General features: G+C 31.7%; 2 protein-coding genes across 15 annotated transcripts in view; both read left to right on the forward strand.

Annotated features, from left to right (window-relative positions):
- LOC140053845 (SH3 domain-containing kinase-binding protein 1-like) overlaps nt 1–19,863 on the forward strand; it is a 37,984-nt gene extending 18,121 nt beyond the window's left edge. For 2 of the 7 annotated variants that reach the window (XM_072098551.1, XM_072098554.1), the window contains 11 exons: nt 2,404–2,557; nt 8,236–8,484; nt 8,591–8,635; nt 10,909–11,081; nt 12,129–12,243; nt 12,526–12,710; nt 12,871–12,907; nt 14,030–14,211; nt 14,945–15,056; nt 15,291–15,406; nt 18,238–19,863. In XM_072098551.1, coding sequence (XP_071954652.1) covers nt 2,404–2,557; nt 8,236–8,484; nt 8,591–8,635; nt 10,909–11,081; nt 12,129–12,243; nt 12,526–12,710; nt 12,871–12,907; nt 14,030–14,211; nt 14,945–15,056; nt 15,291–15,406; nt 18,238–18,597 — 1,728 coding nt within the window. In that variant the 3' untranslated portion in view covers nt 18,598–19,863. Of the gene's footprint in view, nt 1–1,590; nt 1,597–2,403; nt 2,558–8,235; nt 8,485–8,590; nt 8,636–10,908; nt 11,082–12,128; nt 12,244–12,525; nt 12,711–12,870; nt 12,908–14,029; nt 14,212–14,944; nt 15,057–15,290; nt 15,407–17,080; nt 17,426–18,237 lie in introns of those variants that run through there. The other 5 variants (XM_072098556.1, XM_072098555.1, XM_072098553.1 and 2 more) reach the window with 5 other exon arrangements.
- A 1,924-nt stretch (nt 19,864–21,787) lies between these two features.
- The window catches only part of LOC140055150 (kinesin-like protein KIF21A), a 42,498-nt gene continuing 40,599 nt past the window's right edge, over nt 21,788–23,686 (forward strand). For all 8 annotated transcript variants that reach the window (XM_072100381.1, XM_072100377.1, XM_072100380.1 and 5 more), the window contains exons 1-2: nt 21,788–21,907; nt 22,495–22,600. In XM_072100381.1, the coding sequence (XP_071956482.1) occupies nt 22,563–22,600 (38 nt within the window). In that variant the 5' untranslated portion in view covers nt 21,788–21,907; nt 22,495–22,562. The remainder of the gene's footprint in view (nt 21,908–22,494; nt 22,601–23,686) is intronic.

Genomic DNA, 23,686 nt, shown 5'->3' on the forward strand with positions numbered 1-23,686 from the left:
GATGTACCCAAATATGGTTGTGATGTACCCAAATATGGTTGTGATATACCCAAATATGGTAGTGATATGACATCATCATGTCCATATATGGGCACATCACATTTTTTGTCACATCAAGTTTGATAATGTAAACAGAGCTTTTAATACACACTGTATGGTTCAATATAGATTTTTACATGTGTGCATTTCTACATAAACAGGATTAAATGTGTTAGTATTTGTTAAATAAATTGTTATTATACATATGTGTATAAACTATAATATTATTATATTTGCACTTTTTAAACTAAGTCTGTTCTGTATTTATTCTGTGTTAAACTGCAATAGGACCATCGAGTCAGTAATTAGGTATAATACACAAACTACTATCTGAAAAGTGGATTATGCATATTCCATAGGGAATATAACTAATCCGAGTTGAAATCATTAATTGTATTAACGATTAAATTTGTATCTTGGGAATTGGATAACACATTTGTTAAATCCCATATTTATCGTTTTGCTTATATTATACTGTGATTATATTAAAATTGGAATATAGTATAATGTGCTTACATCCTCAAATATTTCAGAATGCTTTGGTATTTAGAGGACACCTTTGGGATCCAACCAAGTATCCCGTTAACTGAGGTGTCCCCTGAATAGGAGTTGACTTTAGTGCTACAAATGACCCGCATTCATTCCCCTTTTAAGCAGTTTACACTATCAAACTAGTTTGACAAAAAAATGTCAGTTGTTTCATAAATGTAGGTCATAAAACACAATTGAATAATACCATTTAGTTTGAATGACAGTGAATAGTTCCTGTTTATAACATCATCAATGACAGATTATAATAGAGGGCGTTGCTGTAATCTAGCCATTACTGTATAATAAGTTCTCCTTTTCTTAGGAAGTGATTGTGTTAAAGTATTGTTTTAACACATTACAGATAAACACCTTACCTAGTTTATAATAATGTACTATATTCTGTGCACCTACATCAATAAAAATATTGTACTATAGATCTCCAATTAAGGATCCATTCTGTGCACCTACAGCAATAATAATCTATTTAAAAAAAAGCCAAAATTTACATGAAAATGTCTTGTCACACCTCAACATATTTTGTATGTGTAAAGTGTATTTTAAAAATCATGTATTTTTAATTGTTCATTGTTATTTTTATAAACTTTATATACTGTTTGTATTATAACTTTTGAGTATGTTTGTATACTTTAAAGTATATAGCCTTTAAAAAGTAAGTATATGCTTAAGACGCGTACCAATGGATATAATTGATGAGCCCATATATAGTCATGATGATGTCATATCACTACCATATTTAGGAACATCACTTTAAATTGCTTTAGGTGAGAAAATAGGAAACATGACCAAACAACATTACCAATTTATTTAAATACAATAAGGGTGTGGCGTAATTCCAGAAATTAGCTGATTACAATGATTAATGCGAGTTCCTATTCTCATAGACATCTCAAAAAGAGACCACAATTAGTATTAGCTAGACTTGCTGTTATGGAGACTACTATCACAATGGACTTTATGTACAGAGATTCTTATTGTAATGATAGCTGGTGTTTTAAGAAAGTTATGGTAAGATTATTGGAGAAGTTTGATAAGGTAATTATGTAAATTAGGAAGGATAGCACCGTAATTTGTTAATTTAGATGAGTTCATTCGTAGAGCTGTAAAATTGTATACTGTAGCTCTATTGTTCAATGTTTTTTTTTTAAACCATGTTAAGTTAACCAGCTTAGCACATTTGTTTAATCCCATATTTATCATTTTACTTGTACTGTATTATGCTGTGAATGCAGTATAATGGGCTTACATCCTCAAATACTTCAGAATGCCTTAGTATTAAAGATGTTTTGTCCCCTGAAAAAAATAATTCTTAAACAATTTTTTGTTGAATATGCCATTTTAATGTCACCTAATAGTTTTCTACTTTGACCAAAAATTGGATCGAAAAAAACAAAATGTATTTACCGTACCTAAAAAAACTGTAATTTAATTGTTAATTTAAATGAGTTCACTCGTGTAGCTGTAAAATTGTATAGCTCTGTGGTTCAAGGTTTTTTTTTGAAAACCAGGTTAAGTTAACCAGGTTAAGTTAGCCCTCCATCTTTCACTTAATAACAGAGAAAATGCGTTTCAAACTTTGTGATCTATTGGTTATGGTACCAGGCTTGTTTTGTCCAGGTAGTGGGTTCCTGTCTTGGATTTTTAGTACACACTATTGACATTATATTTTACAATACAAGCTTATCCATAGATTGACAATGATGCCAGGCTTGTTATATCCAGGTAGTGGGTTAAAAAAATTGTGACCAAAAATTAAATCATCAATTTTAATAATGTAGTTTTTACATTTCAGTTGGTTTTTGTTTTTTCTTTCAGGTATTAGAAAAGAAAAAAGATGAACCGAGAACAGCGGAAGGATTATCTACAAAGTCCAAGGCACCAGGACCACCAGTCAATGGAGAGGTGCATCATGCCAAAGATGCTGCTGCTGCCACCACCAGTAGTAACACAGCTGGTGTCAATTTAAGAGGTAGGAGTTTGGCAAAACATCACATTTTGACAGATTCTGATCTGTATAAAGTTGATTCTGCCACAAGTGGTTTTTTCTTTGTTAAGATTTTATGAAACAAAAAAACCACTCGGTACTTTAATGTGTTAATGACAGTCAACAGTAACAGTCTTGAGCTCTGTCTACACTATCAAACTAGTTTGATAAATAAAGTTCATTTAGTCATTCTAGTACTTTATCATCTATATCCCCAATTATGCTTGCATTCTTTCTAGCCATCAATAGCATAAATTTGTAAGCTCTGTCTACACCATTAAACTAGTTTGACAAAAAATGTGTGATGTGCCCAAATACTGTATGGTAGTGATATGACATCATCATGTCCATATATGGGCACATCACATTTTGTTTGTCACATAAAGTTTGAAAGTGTAGACAGAGCTTTACGGTCGAGTATCTAAAATTTAAGCGCACATAGTTGAATATTGAAACATTGGATTGCAAAACGGAATTTATCAGCTGTGATTTTCGTCATATGCATTTTTTAAATAGATTTTTTGGATAAAGGCAGACACACACAAAATTCACACAATTTATGGCATAATATTTTACAACTTACATAACCACTTAAGAAATATTGTTACTATGATGATCAATATTCAGAGACTGTAGTAAAAATTACATTCTTGGCAAATTCATAAATCAATAATTGTACTTGGTATGCATAAAATGTAATGTATTATAAATTGAAAAATAGTCCTATTTATAAGATTCATACATTATTATTCAATTCAGTTTATTTAGAATTTCTCCCAAGATGGAGAAAAAATAAACATATGCAGAAATAACATTTTAGTAAAAATGTACATACTGTACAAGTAAATACAGTTAAAATGCCCCTGTGAGATTATAATAATTATTATGATATTTATATAACTACAGTTACATATATCAACATAAAATATTAGTATATTTTATAATATATTCTCTGCATTTATAATTCAAACTAGTAATGCATATATAAATTTGGAACAATGGATAATATAAGCAAATCATTGATATTGTTTATTTTGGATTAATATACTGTAAACATAAATCGTAATTCAGTGACGTAGGGATTGTATATTTGGCAGTGAATTAGTATTAAAATTCTAATAACACTAGGACTGGGAGTGGTATATTTGGCAGTGAAATTATATTACCAGTGACACTAGGACTGGGAGTGGTATATTTGGCAGTGAAATTATATTACCAGTGACACTAGGACTGGGAGTGGTATATTTGGCAGTGAAATTATATTACCAGTGACACTAGGACTGGGAGTGGTATATTTGGCAGTGAAATTATATTACCAGTGACACTAGGACTGGGAGTGGTATATTTGGCAGTGAAATTATATTACCAGTGACACTAGGACTGGGAGTGGTATATTTGGCAGTGAAATTATATTACCAGTGACACTAGGACTGGGAGTGGTATATTCGGCTTGACTGTAGGATTGCATTCAAACACTACATAGGGTTTTTGTTAAGGTTACATTCTCTTCATGTGGACATTTGAATTTATGCTAATTAACTCACTTCCCGATGTCCGATTTTGGTAAACTTTGGATATGATATTCATTTGAACCATATTTACCAGACAAATTCTGTTGCAATTTGTTCTAGGTTCACCCTATTTTTGACTTATCTTTACTGGACTAATAGTAGGAATGTACTTTTTGGACAACAGTAGATAGTGGTTTGTGATTGGATTTACAGTAGTGTATGTGTGTGATGTGCTTAATAGGAATTATTGTTTAGGACCAGCTTTTAGTAGGGCACAATTAGCATTAATACATTTTACCAGCTGATTTTGATTGTTTATACATTGTTGCCTGGCCTAGTAGTAGTAAATCCTGCTTCTCAACAACCCAGTGCTTTAATTCTAGTTATATTAAATTATTATTAAATTGATAGAATTGTGTTTAATAGCCTTGTTGATCCCTCACAGTACGGAAGTCTGAATTTATTTACAAGGTCAATATACAGTATAATAATAATACTTGTTCTCAATTATAGATTGAGCTATATAGTACAAATCAGAGAGGGAGTGTTAACTCAGTTATTTAACAAAAACATAAATTATCATATATAATAGTCGGTATCAGAGAGGGGAGTGTTACCTCCCTTATAAAACTTGCACCTATACAGTCAGTATCAGAGAGGGGAGTGTTACTTCCCTTATAAAACTTGCACGTATACAGTCAGTATCAGAGAGGGGAGTGTTACCTCCCTTATAAAACTTGTACCTATACAGTCAGTATCAGAGAGGGGAGTGTTACCTCCCTTATAAAACTTGCACGTATACAGTCAGTATCAGAGAGGGGAGTGTTACCTCCCTTATAAAACTTGCACGTATACAGTCAGTATCAGAGAGGGGAGTGTTACCTCCCTTATAAAACTTGTACCTATACAGTCAGTATCAGAGAGGGGAGTGTTACCTCCCTTTATAAAACTTATACCTTTACAGTCAGTATCAGAGATGGGGAGTGTTACCTCCCTTATAAAACTTTTACCGTACTGTTAGCTCCTTACCAGTACCGGGACAGTCCATATCGGAGAGAGGAGTGTATAAACCTTCACTTAATGCATGCCCTTCGAAAATGATAAAAATAGAAAATTAAGATTAAATTGTAAGATGGAATACCAAGTACTGCGATATAAATATGAATCATATCTACTATTCTTAGAAGAAAGGATTCATAAGAATTCGCAGACTAGAATTTAAAAGTAGGTGTGCTTTGGCGAAGTGACAAATGTTCTGCTCCATAGAAATGTCAAGGCAATTGTACCTAGTAAAATTGTCACATTGTCCCTTCTCAATACATACAGTACTGTACTTCATTTAATAGTATTATTGTAGTTTATGCAAATTTTACTGTATTATACAGAATTTAAAATCTCTTTTTTGACTTAACCCTTTCACTGCGTATACCCGGTACTACCGGGTATAAACAAACGTCGTTGAAGTGCGTATACCCGGTAATACCGGGTATGGGCAAAACAATGATTTAATCGTATTTGCCTATAATATATAGCACCCTCTATATTTGTTCGATGAACTTGAATATTTTTGCAAGTCATTAAAAAAATTTTCCAGCAAAAAAAACGGCCCTCTATAGCTGTATTATTGTCTTGAAAATCATGCGCCCTCTATAGTTATATTATATATAGTATAGTGTATTAGTATTCTATCTTGGAAAGTTGTTTTGAGTAGCGTAATGGCGGCCATTTTGAAAGTAACCAAAATTTACCAGCCCCAATAGGGCAACATTGTGTTTATCACAACACGCAAAAAAAAAAAAATTCTGAAACAATAGTTAGTTTTGTACTATAGTGAATTTTTGGGAAATGTCATTATTTTCACAATTTTGCACCAAAACTTTGATTTGTGCATAATTTTTATAAAATAATAAAAATAATTCAATTTTTTTTTATATTTTTATTTGTTATACGTATCTTTATCAATATCCAGTTGGAAAAATGTATTCCATAAGAATTTCTTATAGAAAATATAGTTTTTATCATTGATTCGATAAAAAACACGAAATCCAAAATACCTGTAATGACGTCACATGACGTCATCAATATGCAAATTACATTTTTTTTTATACCTAACTGTAGACTAACCCTTTGCCCATCACACACCACAAAAATAATTACACAATTATCTCAATTAGTATTTTTTTGCAATTTATTAAAATACCATATGTTTTTCTTAAATATACATTACGCACAGAGGTGGGAATAATGCTCCGCAGTGAAAGGGTTAATTTACAATATATTGTTTTATTAATTAAATCCTTTTCTTTTTTCGAAGGTAGAGGTCGGTTAAGTGAGTACAACAAAATTGTCACATTTTTCAGTGTTTCATTGGTTCCGCATGTCCGTTTACATTTTAAAAAGTTGCTTGTTGTACAGTGTAGAATAATTTCACCATATTAACATTCACACAACTACAATATCTGGGATTTTCAACTGAATTTGTCCAATAATGATATCAATAAAGAGTCACGATGCATGATTTCCGTTTAAAGATTTTATTTAATATTTCACCTTATTAACACAGTTTTTAGACGTACATCAATATTTTTTTCATTTTTAACTAATAAGAACACATTAATTTGGCAATCATTGTAAAAATGGCATAAATTAGTTTATTTTAGTTCCAAAACAATACAGAATAGTGACTCTAATAGAGGACAATTTTCGTCCTAAAAAATAATTTTCTCTTGTTTACAAAATATCGCCTTAATAATACACTTTTCTGATATTATTTTAGACATACATTAATGTTATTATTTTTTTATTTTCAACTAATAATGACAAATAAAATTTTGCAATCATTGTAACCATAAATTAGTTTATAATAGAATAGAAAAGTGGCTCTAATAGAGAAAAAATACAATTTTCGTCCTAAAAATTAATTTTCTCTTGTTTACAAAACATCGCCATTTTTTAGTGCTCATGTTTCAGGCTGTTATCAGAGGACAATGAACGGCAACAAAATCACGGGAAATGAATTTAAATTGTAAAAGTAAATTGAAGGCCAAGATACAGAGCAACGCTTTTTATACAAATAATATTCAACGTTAATATGTTTCAGTTAAAATAACAATAGTGAGGCATTTAATGAATAGGCTTTAAAATGTGACATGTTTTGAGAAACTATTCTCATTATCAGAACAGAAAACAATAGGACAGGTTGTATACAAATAATGCTGATAGGACAAGTACTATGGTACCACAAATTCTTGATTTTATACTCTAGTTAGGATTTTAAATTTTTTAAAAACTTGTTTTTTTTACCCATCTCTATACGTCAGGCTACTTCAATTGCTTATTTTAAGGCTGCTAAAAAAAAATTGTTTTTCTTAGTTTTTCCGCTTTTTATTTCTTTTGTTAAGCGCATTTAGCCTTTGCATAATACGCTAAAAGTCCCATTTATTATTTATTAATTAATTTTATTTCTTATTTTGAATTTGGAGGATATTTTGTTACTGTTTGGGGTAAATTTGGGGTAATTAAAGCATTATAGGACAAACATAATTGTTGGTTGGTCCAAACATATCCATTGAAATTCCATTTTCAGTTGTGATATGATAGTGGTTCTATACATCTTGAAATGAAGTAATTGTAATGTAATTTTTTAAGGTTTGTTTTTGTAATTACCAATTTGCAGTTTTCATTTTCAGTGCCCTTCAAAGATGCTGACCTCATTTATTTACCCTTACAATATGAAACATTCTTAATTTTAGCACAATTGATATATTTATAGATATTTGCTTTCCCTATTGCTTTTATTTTCTTTTTCCCATATACAGTAAGTCTCCTTATTGACCCCCAGTCCATAGACAGGATTTTCACATGGGTTTCTTTTTTCAAGGGAAAAGTCTACATGAGCTAGGCTTTACCATCATTTCCTATCAGTCTCTAGTGTGAAAAGGGCACTTCAGTCTAAAGTGGGATTTGTTCTAACCTTTGACCTCCCCATGGCTACAGGCTCCACCCACTTTTCAGGCTGTATACCATAGACAAACTTGAGTATAACAAACACAATCGTCTCAAATCAAATTTAATCGGAAGATAATGATAATGATTTTATCATGATGATTATTGGAAAGTGATTATAAATTAAACTTCTGTTTACTTTTCCAGAAAACAAACCATCAAGAGAAAATCGGGCGCGGGTGACGTACAGCTACGTCCCCATGAACGAAGACGAATTGAAGCTATTACCGAACGATGTGATTACGGACGTAGTGGTTGTTGAAGAAGGGTGGTGTGAGGGTTACCTGAACGGTAGACGGGGCATGTTTCCATCAAATTTTGTGTCAATCATCAAAGAGGAGGAGGAGCCTTTGGATTTAGGGTCCAATAAAAATGATTCAAATGCAGAAAATAAAGGTAAGAATAAATATTTATGAAATTCATTAAAATTATTTTGCTGACCTCATTATCAACACATCATTTATTCCTCATTTGATCTATTTGCTTCTCTTTGTGTCCACAGGTATTAACAAAATTGATCCGACTGGCGGGAGTTCCACCGCATCAAGTAAGTATATTTTTTTTTACTTTAAGCCTTTGTCATATATCATCTCTCAAACATTAAAATATCTAGATTTAGTAAAACTTGTAAGAAAATCAAGATGTGAAGATTTTTTTATTCTAAAAATCTAGTCAAATATTAATTTACTGCAAAAAAAAATTACTGCATTTGTAAAAAAATCGATTGGTCCGGCTTTCATGACTCAAGGAACTGTTAGATTGCACGACTATCTGGCTTTACCAGGAGCTATCGTTTACCTAATTAGGTTTGAAATACTTGTGATTGTAACGAAGAAGGATTTCTTAAAAGGAAATGCTAACAGATCAGGCCAAAGTCAGCTTGGGGTTTTCTGAAACGAACGTCAAACAAAACAGTATTGCGTTTCCTGCTTTAACAAAACCCTGTGCTTACTTTCGTATTGCGGTACTTTTGTTTCTGTTTCGCGTTTAATCAACACCACGAGTTATCGTTCGAACATTGTGCGAGCGTTTAATCCGCAGCTTGCTGCCTTCGATAACCGATTTTGCACCGAACAAACAAATCTTTTTTATGTCATTTAGCGATTAAATAAAATATATTCTTGGAGTATTTGTAATTGGAGTTAATCTGGCAAGTGTGAAGTATATTGAGTGTAGTTGATTGGACGATATGGAGTTAACGTACAGTATCGGAGCTATGAGGAGGTTTGCAGCAGCGTACTCACCGGGTTCTTGTTTAAACCTGCCGTCTAGGCCAGGCATAAAGGACTCCATCTATTACTATGATGAAATGGGAGAAGATTTTGAAGATTCTCAAGATTATGAGTTTTACGAAAATAATGGTATAAATAATGTGCTTTTTTGGAATATTATTTTTGTGGAATTGGATTTACATTATGTGATAAGAAAGCATGGTTTGTATAAGAAGCAAAAAGTTTTCTTTCGAGTTAAAATGTGATTAAACTCTGCAATCCAGATTTTGCGTTGTCTCGGAGAATGTTAAGTTTTTTGTTTGTTTTATTTCTAAATTTGTAAATGGAGTTAGACTAGAGGGATCCATTGTTAAACCTCCTATTTCCAAACTTGTTAATATGTCTTGTTTTATTTTTTCGCAAAAAAAGTGGATTGAACAATAAGTTGTTGGTTACATTGTATAACATCTTGAAAACCAAAATTGTTGTGTTGAAATATTGCAAAATACATTTTTGTAAATGTGTATAAGGAAATTTATAAGTAAGTCATTTTCTCACACGATCAATTTATGGAGCTCTATCCGTTGTGAGCTATTCTACACAGAATTATATTATTATATAATTATCATGTACATGCAATAATTATATACAGTATAAATTTTATACCTCCATGACATAGTAAACAATGTTACACTGTGTTCCAGTAAACATTATATTTTACCTTTCTAATTATATGTATAAAGTATATTATTTGTATGTTGTTAGAAATGATATTTTATTTGATATGCCTGTGTCATATTGCCTTTTGTGTTTCTATGCTTAGTTGACCCGTATTAATTGAATTATCCTTTCAATATATGTGAACTCTAGCTGGAGGCTAATTGATAACAAGCTGAACTTTGCTTGATTACATGTAAATAAATTAATTTCTGATTCAATCTCTTCCTAAAATATACTCTGTGTTTCTAATTTTTGAAGGCTATGTTTAATCAGCAGATTTTCAAGATATATTTCCCCCTGACAAAATTATTTTTTTGTTGAATATGCCATTTTGAATGTCACATAATAGTTATTCACTTTGACCAAAAAATTGGATAAAAAATTTGTTAACTGTAATTTAAAGCAAAAAATAGTCGAACTAACTAGAAGTCAATGGGTTTTTAGTTAAATTTAACTGTTTATTTTGTCTTTTTAGTGAGGTGAAAACATCAAGTTTTCTGGTTTTGTTATTAACCTTTTTGTTGAAACTACAAAATGGCCTATTCAAAGTCTGATTTTAATAATCTTATTTTTTTCATGTTTTGGGGGACAATATATCTTTAAATTTGTTGTTTTAATTCATTGATCGATGGTTCTAGTGGTAATTTGTAGTGTTAATTTGCTTTCTTTAAAATATCTGGGTTTTGCATTGTAAAACCGATTTTGTGTGACCAAGATATTGTATCAAGTAATAGAGAAGCAGGCTGGGACCTCCCAGTGCTTGACAGTCCCCAGAGTCTAGCATGTGTCATGTATATGTTATTGTCTGTTTTGTAAAATCCAAAATAAATTGAATTGAATTTAAACTTGTTAGCACGGATAAACAATTTTATTATTTTGTTTATTCCAGATCCACCTAGTACACCGGCCAGTGTCCAATCAACGAAGCCTGTTAAGTTGCCCGGGGCGATCGGATTTGGCGTCGATATATTTAAGGATGCGAAACCATTGAGAAAAAGGGATCCTGGAAAAACAGCCGAGGTAAAAAATGGTGCACCTAATCTTGAGTTGATGAAAAAACGAGTGAGTGGTTTACTTTTGTTTTCTTTTTGTTTCATTTATTCTTTGTTGCCTAGTTCTGTTGCTTTAAGCTCTGTCTACGTTATCAAACTATTTTTACAAAGTAAGTGTGATGTGCCCAAATATGGTAGTGATATTATACCCAAATATAATAGTATGACATCATCATGTCCATATATGGGCAGATCACATTTGTTTGTCGCATAAAGTTTGATTGTGTAGACAGAGCTCTATATTCTATCATTTTTTTTTTTTAACTTAATCTTGTTCATTTTATTTTTGTTTGATATTGGTTTCCATTATTTTTAGTTATTTATTTTTTTTTATAGAGAGACGGAGTTTGCATAGTAATTTTTTTTTTGTAAAAAGATTTTCTAAAAATAGATTAGATTTAAAAAGAATGTTTCTCTGCACAGATTAGATTACAAATGCTTTTGTGTAGTGAAAATGAAAATTTCATTTCATTAGAAAAATTTTCTAAAAAAATAGTAGATTTAGAATAAATGCTTTTCTGCATAGATTACATTATAAACGCTTTCGTGTAAAGTCAGTTTGCTTTCAAAATGTTTAAAGATGTATTGTCCCCCAAAAACATGAAAAACGAAGATTATTTAAATCAGACTTATTTTGAATCACTTTCGTAGAAAAAAGTATGTTTTACTTATAAAATAATATAATAAATAGTTACATTCAACGAAAAATTTCCTGGCAGCCAATTTGACAATCTTTGCTTTAAATTAAAACAGTTTTTTCTGGTAAATAAATTTTGTTTAGATCCAATTTTTGGTCAACATGGATAACTATTATGTGACATTAAAATGGCATATTCAACAACAAAAAATTAAAAAATTATTTTTCAGGGGAACAATACATCTTTAATAGATGAAGTATTTTTCTACCTGAAAAAAAAAAGACCATTAATATTGAGTTTACAATACATTTGTAGTAAAAGAAAAAAACATATTTGAACCACCACCAAACAACCCACCATTTCCTTATAGTTAGTACTTCATAGTTTACATTTCTAACTTAATGTTTTAAATTGAGTAGAATTCATTAAAAAAATCTACTGTAATTCCTGACAATCATGCGGTACCGTTGAAGCCAGAAAAAATTGTAGAAGATCCACCAAAACCAGCTCCAGCAAAATCTGAACCAATAAAAGGTAAGTGACAAATAGTATTTTTAAATGTGTCACCTTTAATAGACTTTCAAATCTATTATGTAATTGGCATACCTGGATAAACCAACATAGGCCTTTTCCCCTTCAAGGGAGAGAACATAACCGAAAAGTAAACATTTCTTCCTGATCTCCCCTCCAAGACAGTGTTATCGCTCATGTGGCCAATTTTGTTAGCTTGTCCTAAATTTATTGTATACCATGTAAAATCGTGAGGTAATGCATTAAATAGTTTTCGTACTATTTCTACTTAAAATTTTTCGATAGAAAAAGCAAAAGTTGTTTATGATTACCAGCCAGAGAACGAGGATGAACTCGCGTTAAAAGAGGGTGACATTGTTACAATTTTAGACAAAGATTCTGAAGATAACGGTTGGTGGTACGGAGAATGTCACGGCAAAAAGGGCGTTTTTCCAGATAACTTTGTCGTATCGCTTCCACCAGAACCAGAAGTAAGTGTTTTCCTGGAAACTGACCTTCGAAGTGACAATTTGTCAAATTCTCTTCTCAAAATCTTTATTTAAATTCAAGAAGGAAAAGATAATAATATTATCGTTTTGTTTGTTATTATTTATTTTTGATGATTATTTATTTTTGATGATTTTTTTGTAGCGACCAAGAAAAGAGTCGGCACCGTTAAGGCCACCAGGTTAGTTGAAATGAAAACATTTGATGGTTATTAGGCCAAACAGTTTGTTTGCTTTTAAGTTTAATGAATATAGAATCAAGTAAAAAACACCTTTAATGGCCACTTAGGAGTGTGAACTTAATACAAGAAGTGCATAATTGCAATACTATTTGAAAGGTAAATATTTATTGACAATTAACAGCAAACAAACTTGGACTTTTTGGCCTGATAACTATTATTATCATATGATTATGATGATAATGATTATGATTGTCATCAATGATAATGACAATGATTTTCATTATCATTATCATAATAACCATTTGTGCTTATGATATTAAACATATATATACCAAGATTTCTGGCAACATCATTATCATTGTTATCAAGACAGTGATAATGATGCTTATTTATAATTATAATACAATTTTTTTTTTTATTAAAACCTCATTCATGTATTAAGTTTGCAAGCTTGTAATGATTTTGGCAGAAAAATATTAAATAAATATAAAAAACTAACATTAACTCAACTAAAATCATTGTATACCACTATGCCAATCATTTTAAAATCATATCTGAATTTGCTATTATTATGTGGCTGCCATAAAGATGCATAATTACTGCAGTAACTTCTCACACATTTAAATATCATTGATTTATTCTACTGAAAATGCCCACACAGTTTTAGAGTCGTGAATAGAGGGTGTTTGTTAACTTTGTTATCCAGGCTACACAAGTTTGCAATGGCGCCTGTATGATTGTTGGCAGAACTGTCTATACACGGCTCTTCAAATAACTAAGCATTTAATTAGTTACCAAATAATTCTTAAGCTCTGTCTACACTATTAAACTTAATGGGATATGCCCATATATGGACATGATGATGTCACTACCATATTTAAACATATCACTACTGTATTTGGCCACATCACACTTTTTTTTTCATACTAGTTTGATAGTGTGGACAGAGCTTTATTCTTTTATCTTGCGCGAAATATCTAATGTAATCCAAATTAATATTTCATATATAAACGAAAGCATGTGTGCTGAAAATTTGGTTTGATTTGATTAACATTTTATAGCTGCATTTCTTTTCTTTCTTTTGCTTGCATCTTTCTTTTACTTGCTGTTACTGCATCACAGCTCCAAATAAACCTCATAATCGACCGCCAAGTATAGAAGTTAAATCTTCGATACACAAACCTCTTCCACCTGTCAAATCACCGTTAGATTCTTCTGTACCGCCAATGTCACCGCTGAAGCCACCAATGAAGCCTGAGGAAGTATCAAAGCCAGGAGCTAGTCCAGCAAGGCCGCTTAAGGTTGTAAGTATCCTTCCCTGCAAAACAGTGAACTATTATATATTTACGTTAAGATCTGTCGTCACTATCAAACTTTATGTGGCAAAATTATGATGTGCACATAATATATATACATGATGATGTCATCACTACCATATTTGGGCATATAACTACCATATTTGGGCACATCACAATTTTTTGTCACAAAATTTGATATTGTAGACAGGGCTTTAAGCTCTATCTACACTATCAAACTTTATGTGACACAAAATTGTGATGTGCCCATATATGGACATTATGATGTCATATCACTACCATTATTTGGACATATCACTTTTTTTGTCAAACTAGTTTGATAGTGTAGACAGAGCTTTACAAAGACTGCATTTAAAATAAACCATTGAAAAAGACATAATCATTATCAATATTATTATCATCATTGCGCTGCACATTCAATTCTTTTGAAATCACTACGTAAACATTACCAATTACTATCCAGTCAACACCGTCATCTTGACTTGAATCTTGAAATAAAGTTAAAATAAAAAAAATAAAATTGCAAAATCTTCACTTTCACTGCATCAGTTCCCTGACATAATTTTTACCTTGCCTTTCATTTATTTACTATATATTCAAGTATACAAATAAACAAAATGTATTCCATGGCGAAAATTATTGCATTTTCTAAATAATCAATAAAGTGTGAAATTGTACTATGTTTAGTAGGATGTATAATCACTTGGTTATCCATTAACAGGTTGCGAGGAAACCGCCACCAATAAAGAACAAACCAGCAGCGGCAAAACCCGTACCGGCACATCCTACGAAAGAATCGGAGAAGAAATTAGTTGGATTGAGTCATAGTTCAGGTATTCTTAAAGATGGCATGGCGCTCTCTCAAACATGGCGTCCTCTTATGCTCAATCATGGCGCTCTCTCATGCTCAAACATTGCGCTCTCTCAAACAAGATAACTTAATATTCTTGTCTGCTTTCAAATGAATACTGTTGGCTTTTGGTATAGTGTAAGTTAACCTTAATGCTTAGATTAACAAACAAAAACTAACTTTATTATGTTAAGAAATATTGTAATTTTGTTTTCAGAATTGCCGTTTGATGATATTAAATCAAATAATAAACTTATACATCCAAACTTGTCGAGACCAAAGACGCCAAGCAAACGGCCACCATCGGTATATGGCGTAAAGAACCTAGAAGGAGTAAGTTTAACATTTGTTTTTTCTCATTTTTAAAGAAACTCTACAAAAGTAGTAAAATATTGAAGGCTAAGGGTGCAACACAGCTGTTGACTATATGAAGTTATTTGGTGTAACAAACTTTCTGCACATGCTCATTGCCCATAGTGTCTGTGATTGGTCAAAATACTCTGTGTATTTATATGCCCTTCTTGCTAATAACAGCAGATATTTCAGTAAAATAATGAAGGCTAATGGTGCAACACAGCTGTAGACTATAAAGCTATTGGGTGTATATCAAACATTCTGCACATGCTCATTGCCCATAATGTCTGTGATTGGTCAAAATACTCTCTGTGTATTTGTTATATGCTATTCTTGCTAACAACAGCAGACATTTCAGTAAAATTCTTAATCATTCTGTTTGTAATGAATAAATATTTATATAATTTAAGTTTTGTTTAGTAAAACTGATTAGGTTTCAGAAGTAATATGTTGGTTTACATAACAGTTTCATATAATCAATTGTCTCAATAATGAAGTCATCTTATTTTCTCTTTAAAATTTATAATTGAAACTAAAATCAAAACTACTTCACTTTGAATAAAACGCTTCTTTGATTGTGTGCGGACATTGATTTTAGCCAAAACGAGCTAACACAATAGCAAGGTTAAGTACCGTAAAAGATGACGATGACGAGAGTTGTACAACACCGCAGTGGAAACAAGAAATACGCACAAAACCCAAAAACCCATTCAAGCGGCCAGTACCTGTACCGTCAGAGAGAATGACATCTGAGGTACAAATCATCTACAATCCATTACATCTTAACATGTCATTCTTTCTAAAGCTCTGTCCACACTATCAAACTTTATGTGACAAAAAAAAATGTGATGTGCCCATACATGGACATGATGATGTCATATCACTACCATATTTGGGTATACCACTACCACACTTTTTTTGTCAAACTAGTTTGATAGTGTAGACAGAGCTCTACACTGTTTCTTGACACATTCATTGGTTTTAATCTAAAAATACAGATATTTTCCTTGATGTGTGTCATTCAACTCACTTTTACATTGACATCAATTCTTCATAAGTGACATTATGTTGGTGACAAAATGAGGTGTTCATTTACGCAATACTCGGCTACATATCTATCGATTACAAAAGGATTTCTGCAGACGCTCAGAATTATATTCCCATGCGCCGGGTCGTGAGCATAATGGATTTTTCACTCCACTCCTGCATAGTCATGTGACACATTGTAAAAATGAAACGTCCCCCCTCCCCCTGTTTGTGAGTGACATTACATTTTCATGTCAGAAAGTGACATCATGTTCACATATGATTTCAGTTCCATAAGTGAGGTTTCATTATGATATACAGGAACCATAACCCATCTTTATACACATAATCAAGGGTTGAAGTAACGTCCATTTCACACACGGATATAAAGTGACATAAGTTTCTCATATATGATTGTATAAAACAAATTATAAAGCTCTGTCTACACTATCAAACTTTATGTGACAACAAAATATGATGTGCCCATATATGGACATGATGATGTCATATACTACCATATTTGGGCATATCACTACCATATTTGGCCACATCGCACAATGTTTGATACTGTAGACAAAGCTTTATATGTTTAGTTTTGTACAAATATTTATTTTTGGTTTTCCGAAGAACGAAACTAAATTTCAGGCTAAACGATCAAACACAATAGCAAGACTAAGCGTGGTGAAAGACGATGACGAGAGTAGTACAGCGCCACCATGGCAAGAAGAAATACGCACAAAAGCAACAAACCCGTTCAAGCGTCCAGTGCCTGTACCGCCTGACAGGAGGAAAAAAGCCGAGGTAGCAGTGTGTCCATATAAAGTCATTTCATTGTGTTTACATCATATCATAATAACACTGTGTGCACAATTTGAAACAATATCACCCAATATGATTAAAGAATATATACAGTACTATAGTGTTTATATGTTAAAGCATTATAACATTAATTTTCAGACAGTATAGTCATGCAACTACAGTATACTATACAAATATTGCTGTGTCCATGTTTGAATATAATATTATAATACAATTATATTGAATAGTAAATTCATAGTGTTTATATCTCGTAACATTATGAAAACACATACACTAACACTTTGTACACAGTTTCAGACAGTATTCTTGACCATTCAACCATATGGTAATTCAATTCTGTAAGTAAATGAAATACCAACAACAGAACAGCAGATATTATTAGAAGGGTACAGCAATAAATCATCTAATAGCTTAGTAGTATGTTTGTTCATTATAAGTTTGTTCCTTTTCACCACAGAATTTATTTTGTGTTGGGTGCACATTTTTTTAGATTAGTTTTTAATATCGTACGTTGCGCAGTGCAGTAGTTAAATGCAACAAGTCAAGACCAATTCTCATCCACTTTTAAACTTTCGTCAGCCATGGCATGTATTAAAGCTTGGTTCCCACTAGGACGCAACGCAAGGACGTAAACGCAACACAATCGTGTTGACCAATGACAAGCAACAGTTTGAATAATCCATCGCTTGTGATTGGTCAACTCACTTACGTTGAGTTACATCCTTGTGTTGCAAATCTAGTGGGAACCAAACATAATTGTTTTCCATTTTAACAGTGTGATTCTCATTACATAAAAGCATAAACAAAATACATCTTTCTGTAATCATTATTAATATTCAATGTTTTCATTCCACAGATTATTAATTATTATTAATAATATATACTAATCTATAGGTCATTGGGGATTATTTTGTTAAAAGAAGCAACAATCATAGATAGTAATATTTGTACTTTTATCTTTACAGTTATCTGAGGATTTAACACTGCCTCCAACCCCTAAGAGCAAAACCGCAACCGTCGCACCATCCCAGCCGGAGAAGCAGCATGAAGAACCGCCTTACCGAGAAGTGCGTAGTTCGGCGCGAGATCACGAAGCAACGTCGGATACGTCAAACGAGCAGGAATTGAAAAATGAAATTAGGTCTTTAAAAGAAACAATGAAAAAAGAAACGAAAGCGCTCAAAGATTTGATGTCCAGTATGCGAGCAGATTTTAAAAAAGAAATGAAATCGTTGATGGAAGAAGTCGACGAAGAGAAGAAACTACGTATGAACATGCAAGTTGAAATTGACAGAATGAGGAAATTGGTGTACGACAAAAACTGATAATAATATAAATAATAAACTCATTTCTACATTCATTTCGTAAATATTAATATATTATGGACCATTATTTTGATTATCCCAGATAATTTTCCTTCCATTGCTTGAAATACAAATAAATATATAATCATTTATACTCAGTATAAATCAAATTTTAATTATGTCGCAAACAAATTTTAATTTTTGTTTTATTATTTAAGAATACATTGAGGATTTTTTTTTATATGTAGATATTAAATGTATGAATTCATCTATTAGTTTATAGATGTACATATTTTGGTTTTTAAATACCTTATTAGATTTTGGTTTGATTTTTTTAAATACCTTATTAGGGTTGTTGAATACCATATTAGGGCTGTTAAATACCTTATTAAGGTTTTTAAATATCTTTAGATACATGAAAGAGCTGTGGTGCCCGTAAAAGCTAAGAGATTTTGCCAGTTGTTGAGTGTACAATATAATTTGTCTCTCCTATCAGGGATATGCTATGTCATTTATTACCTATATAGGTATTGTTACGGATACAATATATTGTGTCTCTTGTCTGGGATATGCTATGTCATTTATTACCTATATAGGTATTGTTACGGATACGATATATTGTGTCTCTTGTCTGGGATATGCTATGCCATTACCTGTAAGGGCCAAGGCATATTGTGGATTGCTGGGGCTACAATATATTGTGGCCTGTTAGTTAAATGTTGTTGCCTTCTAGGACTGTGGCTAATTGCTAGAGATATATGTTGCTGCCTGTTATATTGCGGCCTTCAGGGTTACGATAAAGTACCAGTCTGTATAGCACTGCATATGGTACAAACTTAACTCATTATTCTCATTTTGTAATGACTAATAATAAACTAATAATTAGTTTAATAATCAGGTTCTTGGTGACAAGAAAACCAAAGCATGAGTAATTTCATAAAATATTTTTGTATATATTGTAAATGACTATAGAACAGCTTTTTATTGTGTAACTATGGGGTTGAGTTTCTATGACGACAAAAGCTTTATATTCTTCAATAAACTGTCACCTTGGTTACCAGAGTATATTTAATCTATAAAGACAATCAATTTATACATGTGTATTATATGCCAATCGGAAAGTACAGTAGTAAGTATAGACTAACTTTTTTTCAGTCTAATTTGTGTTCTTTAAAATATCTTTGTACATGGTTATTTTTTTTATACAAATTTCCAAAATAAAAACCTCAGTTTTGGAGTTTTTACAGAATTTTTCCTTTTCCTGTTTTTTATTTCAAAATATTTTGATTCAAACTTTGACCACAAATTCATTTGTATTAAATATTACTGACCCCTATTTAGAATCATCTATATTTAATGATTTATTGCACCTCTGTCCACACTATCAAAAAAGTGCAATGTGCCTAAAATGGTAGTGATATGCTTAGATTTGGTAGTGATATGACATCATCATGTCCATATATGGGCACATCACATTTTTTTGTCATAACAAGTTTGACAGAGCTTTACATAAATGGTCCTTAATTAGAGAGATAAATATTCTCAATATTTCCTAGAATAGAATTATATATTTAATATTACAGTTGAACAAATGAAATAGAATTATTAAAAACAAATGTAATAAATAATTTTATATATCAAATCTTTATAAGAAAAAAAAACATGTATCAGTACTTGGGGAATTTATAGATAGTTTTGTGATTGTCTTTTCATTTGATGGTGAAGTCCTACCGTCTTGACTAAAGGCCAATTTACACATACTGTGAACAGTAATTGGAAAAAATAGAATCTATGTTAATTTGTATGACCATTTTACACAAAACGCGGAGTAGGCGGGCGGTTGAGCAAAAACCTGCTCAGGATAGATACAGAATCTACGTAGGACAAGCACGCAGTTTATCGCTTACCATTACCGATCGTCTATGTAAATTGGCCTTAAGACTTTTTTATTTTTAAGCTTACCTAACCTTTCAATATTACATGTCAGGGGCCAAACCATTCTCATTCCATTTGTAATTTTTATTTTATATTTACCAACGCCAGTCTAGAAAACATTAGTGCCTAAAATTAAATATATATATCTTATAGAAAATATATTCTTTTCGCCAAATGCAATCATGTAAATTAAAATATGCATAAATTTGCATACATTAAGTAATGATAAAAAGGCATAAATGATTGACTAAGGCAACTTTCCAACTGTGAATTAATAATTAAAGTTTTATTGCAGTGTATTATTACCCCTTTCATATCGCCTAGTAAAATTCTGAAGTTTATACCAGCGTTTTGTATGGTGTAGAGTCAAGTGTTTGTGAACAGCTGGGTGTTAACACCGGTGTTTTGTTTGGTGTTGGGTCCGGTGCGTGTGAACAGCTGAGTGTTAACACCTGGGTGTTAACACCAGTGTTTTGTACGGTGTGGGGTCTAGTGCGTGTGAACTGAGGTGTTATACTAGGCGGTGTGAAGGAGATAAGTAGCACCACACTGACAACAACTTGTTGCTTATCCTTCATTTATGAAATGTGTACAGTATATTCAATAATATGTAGTATTATATATTACCTATATAGACACATTGTACCATCAATAATTGTCTTTTGTATCATTAGAATATTTCTGCACATGCTCAGAAACTTATGTGTGCAGAATGTTTATGTATCTCTGCTAAGACTCGGCAGAAAATAGTGCATATTATTATTAACTTTATGTTTACTTTTAATAATTAACGATAATGGCGTTTCTCATATCATATTCTCAATTGTTATTATTTATTAAGAGTGTTTTATTTATCTTATGTTTTGCCTTTGTAAAGTTGAATGAAGTGAAAGAGAAGCAAATTGAATGTTAAAATAAATTGTTATTAAGTAAAATTGCCATTTAAGTTTCTACAATAAGTACACAACTCTTCTATTCAAAATATTGGATTTGCAATAAAAGCAATTGATTGACAAAAAAATGTTTACCGTAGTTTTCTTTAGCCTCTGCAAGAGCAATTTTAGCACATACTTAGTACTAAAAAAGTTCACATTGTGGCTAATTTTCCTAAAAAAAGTACTCAAAATATAGATTTTAAAAATGTTATATTTGTATGCGCTTATGATGATTTAAGAAATATGAATAGCGCCATCTATTTGAGACGGGATGGTTTGTATTGGTTTTTTACGCGTGTGAGAGCCTTGATCAACAGTCAGTACATTCGCGGAAGAGACGTTCAAAGTGTGGCTGGTACGAAATGACAGGCAATGAGAAAAACAGGCCGCCTAGTTTTTCATCTTACTAAATAGAATGGGATTATTGTTCTCCAAATAGAGTGTATGATTTAATGCAGGAAGTAGGTTTTACTTCAATTATTTATTTAATGTTTGATTAGATTTGGTAGGAGCACAGTGGTTGTGTTTTTTTTCGGCACTGTTTTTAAACAAACTGCTGTTTAATTAAAAACTAGATGGGCTTAGCCTAAGCCTAGCTCTCTCTGCCACTACTTACTAGCGGCAGCCTATCAATAGGCCTAACTAGAGTTAAAACTATGGTAAAACAGTGTTTTCAATTGTTTATTTACAATCACATACTATAGGCCTAAGTAATAACATTTATTATGACCTTATTATTTCCTAAATTGACCATCAGAACGTAGGCCTACATTTACTTGTACACATTGAAGAAAGTCTTTGTAGGCTAGCATAACACCTGGAATCAGTTTTAAATATCCAACCACCTGTGGATAACAATATAGGTTTATAGGAAGTACAGTGTGTAGGCCTGGCCTGGCTCTTTCATTGTACAGCTCAACATGTGTGCTTTTAATAAATTGTGCAGCTGTACCAGTTCAATCTCCATGAGTTAGGCCTATGTAAACTTATTTTTTATTATAATTGAAATACTGTAGAAAAATTATTTTAAAATATATTTTAATTACAGGAGGATATTCAGTATTGAGCTTGATTAAGACGCCAGACAGACAAACAGACGAGGATAATTCAGACAAAATGGCAGAAGATGATAACGCAGTGTCCGTCGCTGTCCGGTAAATATCCCATATTTTGAAAATACTTTTTTTTTCAGGAAATTTTGACAACCAAAATAGTCTACAGATGAAATTGTTAAAATCAACTTTGACATATGACATGCTTCTTGGTTTCGCCCCTAAACTAAATAAAAATGTTTTTTAACGAAAAATTATACAAGAAGGACATTTAAAAAAAATAAAATGGCAATATTTTCATTCTTTGCTTTTCATTATAAATATATTTTGTAAAATATGACTTGTTGCCAGATTTTAATTTAAAATGTACGCGTTGAGAATCTACTGTAGGGAGGAATAGCTATATAGGCTGTGTCATAATCATATACTTATGACCTGATGAAAAAAAAAGATCTTGTGATGAAGTTCAAAATCCTGCACTGAAAGGTGCGGATGAGATTCATGTAATTTTCCCAGGTCTTCACCATATTTAATTTATTAGCGATTAAGATTAATAAATAATAAACGGGAATTAGTAAAGCCTTTGAGGCACAAAGCGGTTGGCAACTGTGTATTATAGTATGGTGGTATTAATACAATGATATTGTGCTAAGTATTTGTTATTCTTTTGTATTTTGAACCTGTTTCTCTATTGTTCTATACCTCCTCTTGTTTATGCCTCATTTCACCAACCACTTGCTGCAAACTGACTACCATAATTGGGCATCATCATACCATAAATGGGCATCACCATCATGAAAGTGATTATTTTTAGAGAGAGTTTATTATTATTGAGGGTGGTATGAGAGCTAAGAATGTGCTGTTTTAAATAAGATAGTTCATCACTGATGTTTGTGAATAGGCAACTGTTGTGTTTATTGTTCATTCCTAAAGCACTGTCTACACTATAACATTTTATGTAAATGTGATGTGCCCATATTGGATATGATGATGTCATAGCACTACCTTATTTGGGCATATCACTACCATATTTTGACACATCACCATTTTTTTTGTCAAACTAGTTTTGATGGTGTAGTAGACAGAGCTGTGTGGTAAGGAAAGGGGTTAAAATAAGATAATTTGTGAATAGGTAACTGTTTATTGACAATTCCTAAAACGTGACTTCTTTGATTACGATTATTCCTC

This window comes from Antedon mediterranea, chromosome 7, assembly GCF_964355755.1.
Source record: "Antedon mediterranea chromosome 7, ecAntMedi1.1, whole genome shotgun sequence".
In the NCBI taxonomy this organism is placed as follows: Eukaryota; Metazoa; Echinodermata; class Crinoidea; order Comatulida; family Antedonidae; genus Antedon; species Antedon mediterranea.